We start from the raw sequence: 13,178 nt of genomic DNA on the forward strand, positions 1-13,178 counted from the left end.
GGGTGGCGGGAGCGGAGCGGCATGGCCACAGCGGCTTCTAACCCCTACCTGCCGGGGAACAGCCTGCTCGCGGCCGGCTCCATTGTGCACTCGGACGCGGCCGGGGCGGGCGGCGGCGGAGGGGGCGGCGGTGGCGGCGGCGGCGGGGCGGGGGGCGGCGGCGGCGGCATGCAGCCGGGAAGCGCCGCCGTGACCTCCGGCGCCTACCGGGGGGACCCGTCCTCGGTCAAGATGGTCCAGAGCGACTTCATGCAGGGGGCCATGGCCGCCAGCAACGGCGGCCATATGCTGAGCCACGCGCACCAGTGGGTCACCGCCCTGCCCCACGCTGCCGCCGCTGCCGCCGCTGCTGCCGCCGCCGCTGTGGAAGCCAGCTCGCCGTGGTCGGGCAGCGCGGTGGGCATGGCCGGCAGTCCCCAGCAGCCGCCACAGCCGCCGCCGCCGCCGCCGCAGGGCCCCGACGTGAAGGGAGGCGCTGGACGCGAAGACTTGCACGCCGGCACCGCGCTGCATCACAGAGGACCGCCGCACCTCGGGCCCCCGCCGCCGCCCCCTCACCAGGGACACCCCGGGGGCTGGGGGGCCGCAGCCGCCGCCGCTGCTGCCGCCGCCGCCGCCGCCGCTGCCGCTCACCTCCCGTCCATGGCGGGTGGCCAGCAGCCGCCGCCTCAGAGTCTGCTGTACTCGCAACCCGGAGGCTTCACCGTGAACGGCATGCTGAGCGCGCCCCCGGGGCCCGGCGGTGGCGGCGGTGGAGCGGGCGGTGGAGCCCAGAGCCTGGTTCACCCGGGGCTAGTGCGCGGGGACACGCCCGAGCTGGCGGAGCATCATCACCATCATCACCACCACGCGCATCCGCACCCGCCGCACCCGCACCACGCGCAGGGACCCCCGCATCACGGCGGTGGCGGCGCGGGGCCAGGACTCAACAGCCACGACCCGCACTCGGACGAGGACACGCCGACGTCCGACGACCTGGAGCAGTTCGCCAAGCAGTTCAAGCAGCGGCGCATCAAGCTGGGCTTCACCCAGGCGGACGTGGGGCTGGCTCTGGGCACCCTCTATGGCAACGTGTTCTCGCAGACCACGATCTGCCGCTTCGAGGCCCTGCAGCTCAGTTTCAAGAACATGTGCAAGCTCAAGCCGCTACTGAACAAGTGGCTGGAGGAGGCCGACTCGAGCACCGGCAGCCCCACCAGCATTGACAAGATCGCAGCGCAGGGCCGCAAGCGCAAGAAGCGGACCTCCATCGAGGTTAGCGTCAAAGGCGCGTTGGAGAGCCACTTCCTCAAGTGCCCTAAACCGTCGGCGCAGGAGATCACCAACTTGGCCGACAGCCTGCAGCTGGAAAAGGAGGTCGTGCGAGTCTGGTTCTGCAACCGACGCCAAAAGGAAAAACGCATGACGCCCCCTGGCATCCAGCAGCAGACGCCGGACGACGTCTACTCGCAGGTGGGTACCGTGAGCGCTGACACACCGCCGCCGCACCACGGGCTGCAGACCAGCGTGCAGTGAATGCCCGGGGCGCAGCGCGAAGAGGGCCGCCGCCGCCACCACCTCCGCAGCCGCTGTCAGCACCGCCATGGTCGCCGCCGCCGCCGTCTCCGAGCCGCCGCCGAGTACCACCGCTGCTGCTGCCGCCGCTGCCGCTGCCGCTGCCGCCGCTGCCGCCGCCGCCGCCGCCGCCGCCGCCGCCGTGCAGACCCAGCACCTGGCCAGTGCCAGGGCGTCTAGGCCTCCTCCCCTCCGCCCAAAGACAGGCGTGCCACGGCCCTAGGAGGGGGGGGGGAACAGCTGGAGACTATGAGACTCTTTCCGAAGTCCAAGGAAGGAGGGACCAAAAAAAAATTTTTAAGCATAATAAATACCAAGACTGTTTTATATGCATATATAGCAAACAAAACCGGAAGAGGAAAATGGGGGCAACAAGGACATCTCGTTTATACTGTGGTGGTGTTTTGTTTCTGTTTTGAAAGAAGGGTGAAGATGCCTAACGCACCGAAACTGCACACTTGTGGTACTGTCCACACCGAGATGTCCTGCATGGCGTCGTCGGTGGAGAACACCTGCCTCTGAGATAAGAGAGAGACCCCCCCCCCGCCCCTTTCCCCTCTCTCCCACTTCTTGCAAAAGGGCTGCCTAAAAGATCCATGGAAACTTTCTTTATTGGGAGCGACCTGAAAAGAAAGACGCACCAGGTTTCCTGCAGGTCTGACTCTGCTCCTGGACAGTGTTTATCTTGGCCATATTCACGTCTTCGGGGAACAAATAAATCGACTAAGAGATGGGAAGAAAGGAGAAACAAGAGTCTAGGGGGGAAAGATTCACAGCTTATCAAGTTCACAGACTGACCAAGAAAGCCAAAAGAAAGCACCCTCGCAGTAAACTTGGAAATAAGAGCATCGCGAAAGATCCAAGGCTGGGTGAGGCTGAAGGGTAGGTATGTCCAGCCGCAATCCACTAGCGGAGACGGCACAACAGCGGGGCCAGGGCCCAGCCTTTGAGACCGCCCGGAAGGGCCAAGCCTCCACCACTGAACCCGGGCTTTGCTGACTGCCGCTCCGGGTGGACCATGCCTAAAGATTCCGCCGCTAATATTTTTTTTATTAACATTTTTTATTTTTTATTTCTGGACTGACTCCGATAAAAAAGGGTGTGGAAAGACAGCCCCAACCGCGCACTTCCCTTGACTTCTGCCCTCAATCCGTTGCCAACTTTGATTGAATGGGTGCTGCGGATGTGATTATGTAATACTGCCATTTCCAAGCAGTGTTTTTGGTAGGTTTTAATAAACAGACTTTTCAAATGACGGCAATATAGAATCGTTAGATCCGTTGTTGATCTAAAAATATTTGCTTTATATTTTCATTAAATGACTTCTTTTAATATTTTATTCAAAATACTTATGAACTGCTGCAAAACGGTAATTTATTTTTCCCCAGATCTTGTATTACGTGTTTTTTTCAGACGAGCACAAATCAAAATGAAATGAAAATATGGACAGTTGTTAGGTAATAAGGGTATCTTTTGATGTGATCATTTGATTGTAATTTAATTTGAGTAGTGATTCCGTAAGAGCTGATTGAGAAAATAAATTTGTTAGAATGAAATGGTCTGTGTCTGATGCATACACACTGTGTGGGAAGAAAAGAGTTCTCTAGAAAATATTTTTTTACTAATACAGATCCTTAAGTCATAGCATTAAGAGAGTGGAGCTTCCCCATGCAAAGGTATGTTTGAAACCTCCAAAACAGGCTAGGGTTGCTAAAATATCTGTGTTTTAGCAATAGTGGTTATTCACTCCTTGTTGGTCCATAAATTTCACAATATTCTCCTTACCCTCAGTTTCAATGGGTGTCTCTGGTGTTTTTTGCTGAGTGATCTATAAATACTAGCCATTTTTTTGAAAATACCTGTGTTTTGATACATCACCAGTGAAAATATGCCCACCAGTCAGTCGTGGTAAATACAGTTCCTCTTAGGTCAGCCTCTCTTTTTGATCTCCTTGCCTTCCAATAGATCCCTGGGTTTTTTCTTTCTTCCTTTCTTTTCTTTTTTTTCTTTCTTTTCTTCCTTTATTATTATTTTTTTGTGGATCAATAGTTGCGAAGGATAGCTTATAAATTCATGAAGTATTTTGATATCAATTAGTCCCCATCGATACCTATGTTTTGCTTAAATTTCAATTATTAAGCCTATATTTGCTTTTCTTTCTTATATTTCTTTCATGAAAGAGGATGGTACTGAGCGCTGCTTGGTCTGTAATGAGCCTGTTCCCAGCTCAGACTCAAGGCTGCCCATGTCTGTGGTGTGGTCCTTCAGAGGCATCGTAACTCTTCATCTTCTTTACCAGTGCTGAGGTTTTAGTTGTTTGGGTCACATTTATCAAGTTAATGCATCAATATTTACAAGATGGAAATACAACACCTCAGGTTGTGAGTGCTAAAAAGGAGAAAGGCTTTGATTGGTTGAGTTCTTGTATTGTATGTATTTTTTTTTATTTATTTTTTTTTTTTTTAGTACTTAGATGGAAAAAAACAATGATTTTACACAGGAGTTTCCCCCAGTCTCAGCTACCATTCACCTTTTGCCTAATTTTGTTACCTTTACAGGCTTCCCCTTCCCCCAATATAGATTCAAGGGTTAAAAAATTCTGGGAAACTATGAGGACAAGGAATAGTTATTTCTCCCAGACAGACCCAATAGCCAGCCAGATGGCCATATATTTGGGTTGCATTATTTTAGATACCAAACTGTAGTTAAAAAAAAAAAAAAATCACCAGCATTCTTATCTGTGAAATCTGAAAAAGGCCATATTTATTAAACAGAGAGACGCGAAGGTGAAGATAAGAAACCACATTTTATTTTTCTCTTTGCTTTTGTTTTCTGTTTCTCCTGTTATTGCTATCACACTGCCTGGAGTTGGGGTAGGATGAGAGTCATCATCTTTTTGTTTGTTTGTTTTTGTTTTGTTGTTGCTGTTGTTGTTGTTGTTGTTTGAAGGACTCTGAGGGCAAGCCAAGAAGGCCTCTCTAGAAGCTAGGAATAGGCCAGGTTGTTTGTAAATGGTACACACCACTGGCATGGAAGAGGAATCTTGGTGGGTTTTTTGTTTTTGTTTTGTTTTTGATGTTTGTTTAAGGGTGAGGTTTTTTGTTTGTTTGATGTTTTGTTTTGTTTTCCTGCTGGAATAGTGGTGCCTGATTAGGTAAGGAATGGGCCTATTTTAAATGTCAGGAGGTATCTGCTCTCATGACAAAAGAGCTAATGTTAGATTTTACCCTGTCTTCTATTGAAAAGCAACCTTGGCTGGTTATTTTGGAAGAAGCCCCGATTTATGGGTAGCAGAGTAAGTTATGATTGAAGAAGTTGGGCAAACCAAGCAGTTTTGCTTGTCATTGTGTGTTTTGTAAAGTAAGCTGATGACTTTGGGTTTTAAAGTCCATCCTTTGAATGTATTTACAAAATGAAATTCATGGTTGAAACACAGCAGAGAAGATATGAGAGGGTTTGTGCTAAGGCTCACATTGTTACACATGTAAATAATGAACATATTGTTGTATATCACCAGGTCTTTTTTGAAAATGAATTTGGTCATTGTGTACTTATGCAGCACAAATGTCTTGTGCTTCGTAAACTGCCCATTTGTTTCCTCCATTTCAGCCCGCCCACTCCTCCCCTTCCCAACCCAAAGGAAAGTGACAAAGTTCTGGTCCATCAGCTTGGCTACTTTCAAACTAGGCCCATTTATAGTTTACAGTAGAGTGTGGCTCTTGAGCCACTATCCGAGCCTTGATCACCCCATCTACCCAATCACCTTCCCCTGACAAGTCTGTACAATAAATAATTCAAGGTGTATTTAAAATATTAGTCACTTTGCTGTTGTTGCTCTAGATTTTCCCTCCTTAGTATTAGCCAAGGGTTACTCCTCTCTCTCTCTCTCTCTCTCTCTCTCTCTCTCAAAATAGGACTCTCCATTATTGATCTTAGAGATTCCCTCTGTTTCCTCCTGGCCTCCAGTGTTTGCTCATTACCATGCTCATGATCTGGTTTTGTATGAATGGTTTTCAACATTCAGAGAATAATTGGTTCTTATATCAAATGCAGTATATACTATTCATAGTTTTATCAATAAGTGTAATATTTTAAATAATTTTAACAATTAAATTTGTTTTTTAAATTATATATTTGTAAAGTATTTATCCTGTTGGAAGCAACAATATATTGTTGTATTTATTCGTTTATTTTTATAATAAATGATCAACCTCTTCAAGCTAAATCAAAAATGACACTTTTATATATCTATACAAAATGCATTTAAAGAGATGGGCATATATGCACCAATTTGTATGTAAATAGAGTAAGAACCTACAATAACTTGTAACTTAGGGAACTAAATTGAAGGAAGAAATATTCTCTCCACATAGACTTTAGTTTGCCCAAGTTCCAGGGTAATTAATCAACTGTAAAATACATGCAACAGGTACCCGGCACTAGATATAGGCTTGAAACTAGTTATTTAGCATGCGGGCCTGCTTTTTCTCACCGTTAAGATGGAAAGAACCTTGTTCTTTCCTGAAATGCACTCGGTCGGTCGGTTCTATGGATCTTAGAACAGATACTTCAATGCAAAACAATCCATACTTGTCTGTGCTTGTGTTTCTGTGCTGGGGAAGAAGGGAAAGGCCCCTGAGAGTTCGAGTCTTTCAGTGACATCTTTCAGGTGATACAGTTAAAAATGTAGTGCTAGGATTAACCGTAACAACAAAAATGTTTAGACCCTTTTAAAGCGGCTGAGACTGAAAGCTCCCCTTCTCCAGGTCCCGCCGCAGAGGACAGAAGTAATCAGTGCAGGTGTTGTTGTTAGCAGTGGTGCGTGAGAGAGCTGAGGGCCCCCTGCCTCCCTGGACCAGCCAGCTCTCTTTGCTTTCAGTTGCTTTGCTTGGATGGCCATTTCAATTCCTCGGGGCTCCTAGTCCCAGGGCCTGAAGGTCACCCATGTGACCTCCTGGCTGCGGGAGCCCCAGGATAGGCTTGATCTTGATTTCAATAAGGAAATCAGAGGGCCCTGTGTTTACCTCCTGAACTTTCCAGCCTAGGAAAGGAATTAGCTAGGAGTCTGGAAGAGCGGGGGTGGGGGGAGGCGGAGATAGCAAGAGGGGTACTTGTGTAATCAGATTCTTTGATTTTGTTAGCCTGGCTCATGGCCTATTAATTAGATTACTCTCTCTTTCATTCTTGATTTCACATCCGTGTTTGTTCCTGTATCCTAAAATGTGGGCGCAAGCTTGGCGAGCAGGAGCCTATGATGTCACTGCCGGCCAGCGGCGGCGGCCTGGCCTTCTGGTGGGCTGTGGGCTGCGTTCTTGATGAGCCCGCTTTTCCTCGAAGAAGAGTAGGCTCTGGAAGTGACCTCAGAGGGGTCTGTGAAGAGGGCAACAGGCATTCTCCTGGCCGCTTCTGTGTGTGTGTGTGTGTGTGTGTGTGTGTGTGTGTGTGTGTGTGTGTGTGTGCTCGCGTGAGGATAAGGGATGAGGAAAACCATAGTCTAGTCTGGACTGGGAAGCCCTAGGGACACTGACTTGGTCAGGTGAGGACTTGCTTCAGGTGAAAACCAGGGAGCACCGGGAGATGAGCAGGAGGGACCAAGGCAACTAAAAGCCTACTTCTGTCCCAGAGGGAAAATAGCGCTGGGCACTGAGGTGGGGTGGTGGCGGTGGCCGCGGGGCAGCCCAGTTCTGGCTCAGCCCAGCAAGGCCCCAGTAGCTGAACAGTGGCAGCTGCTGCGGGTCCCACAAGTTGTTTTCCTCGTGGAGACCATTCAGCAAAACGCAGGATCCTTTCTCAAAGATTTAAATTTCGCGGATGAATTACCATACACCGGTTGCTTAGCAACTAAATTCAAGCCGGGCTAAGAATATGCAAGCTTTTTGTATTCTCATTAATAAAAATGCCACTCTGACACAGCAACCCGACTTTGGATCACTGCAACTTCTGTAAAAGCCGTAGGAGAATACAAACCGGTCCTGCCATTTAATTACAGATCAAAATGGCTTGAAACGTGATGTTTTGTTCATCTATCTTCCTAAAAGCGATGTAAAAAAAAAAAAAATAACGGCTTTCAGGAACAGTAGTAAATTTTCTTTTTCTTCTTCTTTTTTTTTTTTTTAAATGGAGTTGTCTGTCGGGGTTACTGATAATTGTCAACTGAAACCTTTTGAAATGTCCCTTTCATCAACATTTCCACTCTTTTCCCTAGCTCTTCCCAACTCGGTACTATTATTTCTATTATGGAGATCATGAGGCCTTGGGCACCTTAAAGACTGTGGCAGCTGAGGAAGTAATCTACAAGCTCACTGGCTAGAGGAGGCCTGAGAAAAAGAATGCGGACCAGAAAAGTTCTGGAAGTTTCCTTGAAAGGTTGGAGGAGTTGTTGAAGGCTCTGACGGCCTAAGTTTGGAGGTCTGGCTATCACTTTTTGTCAGGCATGCGGAGAGTAAAATAGAAATGCCTGTTGTCTCTGGATTTTCTGTTGTGGGGTCTTGCGTCTGCCTTTGGCTTGACTGACCATGGGATATAGAGGGTTGAATTCAGGGCCTCGATGACCCTGGGTTTCTCAGAAATGCCCCTCCCTACTGCTCTGGAACCCAGAAGCCTGGGGCCCAGGACAAGATAAAGACAGAGCAAGATTCTTGACCTCCTGGGTTTTCAAAGACTGTGGCCCAGGCCTGGGACTAGAGCCTGAGATTTACTGTATCCAAGGAGAAAACTTTTCGCCTCTCCCAAAGGATGCAGAGCATGAAGGGCAATGCTTTGGTTCAGAACGGGGTTCCAAATGACTTCTTTTGCAACCGCCCAAACGCAGAGAGTGGAGTAGTCAGAGAAGGATGACCTTGTGCAGGCAGGTCGTCTTGTTTGTGTGTGGAAGTCTTGGCAGTGTAGGACTGTGACGCAGGGAGGGTCAGGGCTGGAGGCTTTGTGGAGTTTTGGGCTATCCGGGTCTTTGCAGGTCTTTCTCAGCATGGTGTTCTAGAATAGCCCTGGACGTTTGGACCAGGACTTGGCCTCTCTTGGGCCACAAGGACGTGGAGGTGATCAATCTGTTGTCAGATCACCTGCAGTGCCTGCCGGGTGTCAGCTCGGACACTGTGGAGCCTCAGGCTTACAGAGCCATACCCTTACAGAGCAGTCTGCGGGCTCAGGAGTTGACAGGAATGTCAATCATCAAGTGTGTGTACCCAATGTCCCACCAGAGAAGTCGCTTTGCTTCTAAAGCTCACCAATGTGGAGGGGCTTAGCTTCAGATAAAAACGGTGACAAATGTGACCACACCCCCACCCACACACATAAAGGTTCTGGTAACATTCCTAGAGAATCAGCCCCCTGCGGCCCTTAAAATTTTGCAAAGTGGAAACTTGAGAAGTGGCAAGTCCCCCAAGTCATCGTAGTATGCAGGCATAGAGAACCTCACAACTGACTGGATGCAGCCGGTTTAAGGAAACTAAAAAGAAAGTGAGATAGCTTTTCTCCTAGGATGTGTTCAGGAGGTAATACACCTCCCTTTTCCCCTTTTCAAATATATAGATAGGTAGATGATAGAGAGACAGACAGACATATGTAGAGATATATTAAACAGGGAGCTATTTCTTTACAAATAGAATTTCCCCAGACAAGCCACTTTCTGTATGTAAATCACTAATGGACCTCCGTGATTTTCCTTTTGCTTAGGAAACATTGTTGGCCTTTTTTTAAAAGAAGGGGGCAGTTTACCTTTTCTTTGAACAAGTAGTGAGTATCTAACCAGTTTCGTTCTGTGGACATATTAAACCCTATGAAATAATCTTCTAAAATACATGGAAAGAGGCCCCTTTTTTTCTCTTTGACTCTTCCTTTGCATGTTAGCTGTCCTCAGTAGGATGGGCCAGGAAGGACAGTGAGGTAACATTGACCCTCTGTACATTTGCTTTGCATGGGAACGCAACGAAAATTTAAATAACTGGAATTGGTGGGGGAGGGCCTCTGTGAAGTTTGGGGGGAACTGTCAGAGTTTGGGGGACTGTCTGTGGAATGCCCCGCTTGGACTGTTTTCTTCCTAAGGGACCAGAAAGTAGGTGTGACTATGTCAGTCACTTACTTGGGGCACCAGGCTGATCTTTTCTAATTTGGAGTTTCCTCTGAGTGACCCCTGCCCCCCTAGAGAGAATGGGCCAGGGGAAGGCAGAACGTAAATTCTCCACGTGACTCTGTGTCCAGGACAGAGAGTGCAGAACACACCTGAACTGTGTCTGTGCCTCTCTAAATTTCTAACACTCGACACAGGTCACAAAAGGCATAGCTAGAAAGTGATGGGACAGACACTGCATGAGGAAAGCACAAACACCTTTTAATTATTGTTCTTATTTTTATTACTATTATTTTAATGAACAGGAGATTTTTTTTTCTTCCTGAGGGAAGAACTCAGGAATGAGTTGTTCCCTCCGGGACTGGCTCACAGCAGAAGGTGCCCGCCCCCCTCCAAATCATTGGCTGGAACTTTGCACACTGAAACAAAATAGATTCTGGCTCCCAAAGGCTTCTGTGTCAGCCCTGAAATGAAAAGTGTCAAATCTCCTCTTTATGCCCAGGTCAGACACAGTGCCCACTTTTATGAGTACAAGCCAAGCTGGCATCCTCTAAAAAAGCCTCCTGTAATGTGCTGGCAGGGAAGGAGTTAACTTGACATTTACATTTTTCAAGTCTCAAAACCCACCCGCAGAGTTAAAGACGAATTCAGCAGATCTAATCAGAAAGGGGATGACACCCCAAAACTAGTCTTAGCGGCTCGGCCTTGAGACTTCTCCAGACTTACAATGGCAGTCAGCAAACAGCATGGCATCTAAAAACCATTTTCAACGAACAGTTTTAAGAGGAGAGATAGTTTGAATTTTAAAATTGCACCAGCAAGTTTAATTTCTACGTCGTATCCCCCCGAGGATCTACCCAAAAGGGCTTTAAAATTTCTCAGCCCCAAGGGAAAGACCTTTAACCTCTTTCAAAAGCTATTTAATAGCTGTCCCATGAGGTTTTGTTTGTTTGTTTGTTTGTTTGTTTGTTTTCTGTGGTGATGAGAATACAGGGCCTTGCAGATGCAAGGTATGCTTGAGGTGCATGCGTACTTGAGTGTGTGTGTGTGGGGGGGGGGGGGTCCTCTGAGTACTTTCCCTCTTAGAGGAATCACCAGACCTTGTCCTCGATGCTTTTGAACCAGAGAGGTGTGTGAAGCTATCAGCCTCAACTATGCAGTCTTTGGAAGTGGAGGGAGCCAAAGTACCCCAAGGCACAGGGTGGCTAGCATCTAAAATGGGCTCTCTGCTTCTCAAGGAGAAGGGGCTGGCAAGGTCAGCAGTAGTCCAGTGCTGTGGACTTCATCCCCACCTCTACCCCAGGTTTTCCTCAGGGTCTCAAAGAGGAACCCTGCAGAGGAGAGGTGGAAAACGAGGGACCAGGAGACTAAAAGAGAAATCACTAACCTCATCCCTTTGTTCAGCAGTGTGAGCTGGGGCATCAGAGGGAAACAAAAGCCCCTAGAGAAGGAAACCTCCACTTCATTTGTGTCTCCGCAGACCCTTGCCAGAAAACCAAGTCAGGTGACTGGGGACAAAAACTAAGTAAATAATAGATGGGGACTTAAGAGACCCCAATGTGAATGCCTTACCTTACAGATAGACCATCTGCAGGGAGAGTTACATACTCTTGATTTTCTCCAGGTAGAAAAGCCTGGAAAAGAGACAGGAAGAAAAATAAAATAGGAAGGCTTGGGGTATGGGTGACTCTATAGAACACTGTACATGCACGCTGGTGTGCATGTAAACGGTCATTTTTCTACCCTCTGCGTGCCAGAGCGCCCTGCAGGGATCCTGCTTAAAGCTGTAGCTTGGCTAAGGGGTATTTATCCTTAACATGGGCATTGAGGGAAAAGCAATTGTACCCACAAATCCTGCAACCTGGCTGTCATTTGGAAAGAGCAAGCCAGGTAGTACAGAACTTGGCACCCTCAATCAGCCCTTTCTGCCCAATCCTTGCCAGTGGAGGTCAAGTGTCTTTCTCCCTTTTGAACCCTGAAAGTGTGAATCTCAGTTATCCCTGCCATGCTAGGGGAGCTTCCTCCTTGACCAGGCTATGCAGCCCAGCCATGAGATGCAGCAACAGCAGGAGATCACTTTCAGAATGCTTACATTTTAGGGATGGGCCTGGGGAGCCTGGCCCCAAAGGCCATATGAACTGTGTTTATGTGCCCAAACCTGCCAGAGAGACTCTAAGTGAAGAACAAGCATTTGGTAGGAAGATATGTGTAGCAGAGCAGTGGGCCCCAGGCAGATTTTCCTCTGCATGGGGTAGGGGAAAGATAGCAAAGGGTCTGTTAGAGTTGCTGAAGGCTTGTTCTAACAAACCTGTAACAAAGGCTTCCTGCAAACCTACTATCAAGACTCTTAACACACACACACACACACACACACACACACACACACACACCTAGCAAGCATGTCTCTAGCCACCAGGTTATAGAACAGATTGATCATTCTGAGAGCCGAGAGCAGATGATGTCCATAGTGTGTGGCTGACTACCCAGGGCCTCAGCCTAGGTCCCTGCTACCCCACAAGCCTCTAGGGGCTTGGGTGCATGATTGTGCCTGAGTCCTTAGAGACTTGCTTATAGCTGATCTCCCAGGTAGCTCAGCAAGGCCTAGGTCCATGCCTTGCTGAGAGATAAGACTTAGCCTTGGTTGGCTTGGTAAGGTCAAGGATTGCAGGCTGACTTGGAGGGGCAGGCCTTCCTGCTGAGGAAGAGGAAGGCTCACAAATGGAGAGGGCTCCTTCGGGTAGACAGGTGTTTGCATCAGTATGGCCTTTGTATGGAAAGAGCAGGGCGCTGTGGAAAAGATACCACAATGAGGTGGGACCCACAGAGAACAGGTAGGATGCCCAAACCATTAATCCTGTTACTTGCCCACTGCTTTAGTCCTGAGAGGCTGGCAGGGACTTAATGAGACGGATGAGAGAAAAAGAAACACTAACAAGCCACTCTACATCTCCACCGGGCAGCCAGGGTAAGCTCCAGGTGTAGCTGTCATACTCTCTTCCAAGTCAGCCTTGCTTTAGGAACTATAGGGTGGAGCTCAGTGCACAACACACAGATAATGCAAAGCTCAGAGCTGGTGGTCAAGGCCAGGAGCAGAGAGGATGCAACTTTAAGAAAAGGTTTGACAAGTGTATATGAAATACAGTCAGTGACTGTCCCTCTGATGCATGGTGTTACCTTTCCTAAGTCAACCAAAAAGAAGCCCAGAGAGACTGCCACAGACCTCCCTGGCCAGCTGAGCCTCCCAGCTCTTCTGAGGTATAGAGAGGAGCCCCATTCCCTATGCTAGCCCTCCAGAATCCTCACCCGCTTTTCCTTCTTCTCATGATCCTGAACTGCTTTGGTATACCTAAGGAATGGCCCCAGTAGGAACTTCTAGAAATGTTTGCCAGTCAGACGGGCTTGGTGAGATTTCAAGAGGCCATGAGTAACAGAGCCCCTCACCCTTGGTTATATCCAAAGGCAAATGAGATGCATTTTGAATGATTAACCCAGTATACTTTATGCAACGTAATATGTCTATATCTTGTCAGTTTCCCTAGTCAAAAAGAATAGCGGG

At 48.2% G+C, this 13,178-nt stretch overlaps 1 protein-coding gene across 1 annotated transcript; it reads left to right on the forward strand.

Moving 5' to 3' along the window:
- Positions 1 to 6: 6 nt before the first annotated feature.
- Pou3f3 (POU class 3 homeobox 3) lies at positions 7 to 5,769 on the forward strand. The gene has a single exon (XM_031367346.1). It carries the CDS (start codon positions 22 to 24, stop codon positions 1,513 to 1,515), a length of 1,494 nt encoding a protein of 497 aa, XP_031223206.1. The 5' UTR covers positions 7 to 21; the 3' UTR covers positions 1,516 to 5,769.
- Positions 5,770 to 13,178: the final 7,409 nt, after the last annotated feature.

The sequence above is a fragment of the Mastomys coucha genome, unplaced genomic scaffold (assembly GCF_008632895.1).
Source record: "Mastomys coucha isolate ucsf_1 unplaced genomic scaffold, UCSF_Mcou_1 pScaffold14, whole genome shotgun sequence".
NCBI classification, from domain to species: domain Eukaryota; kingdom Metazoa; phylum Chordata; class Mammalia; order Rodentia; family Muridae; genus Mastomys; species Mastomys coucha.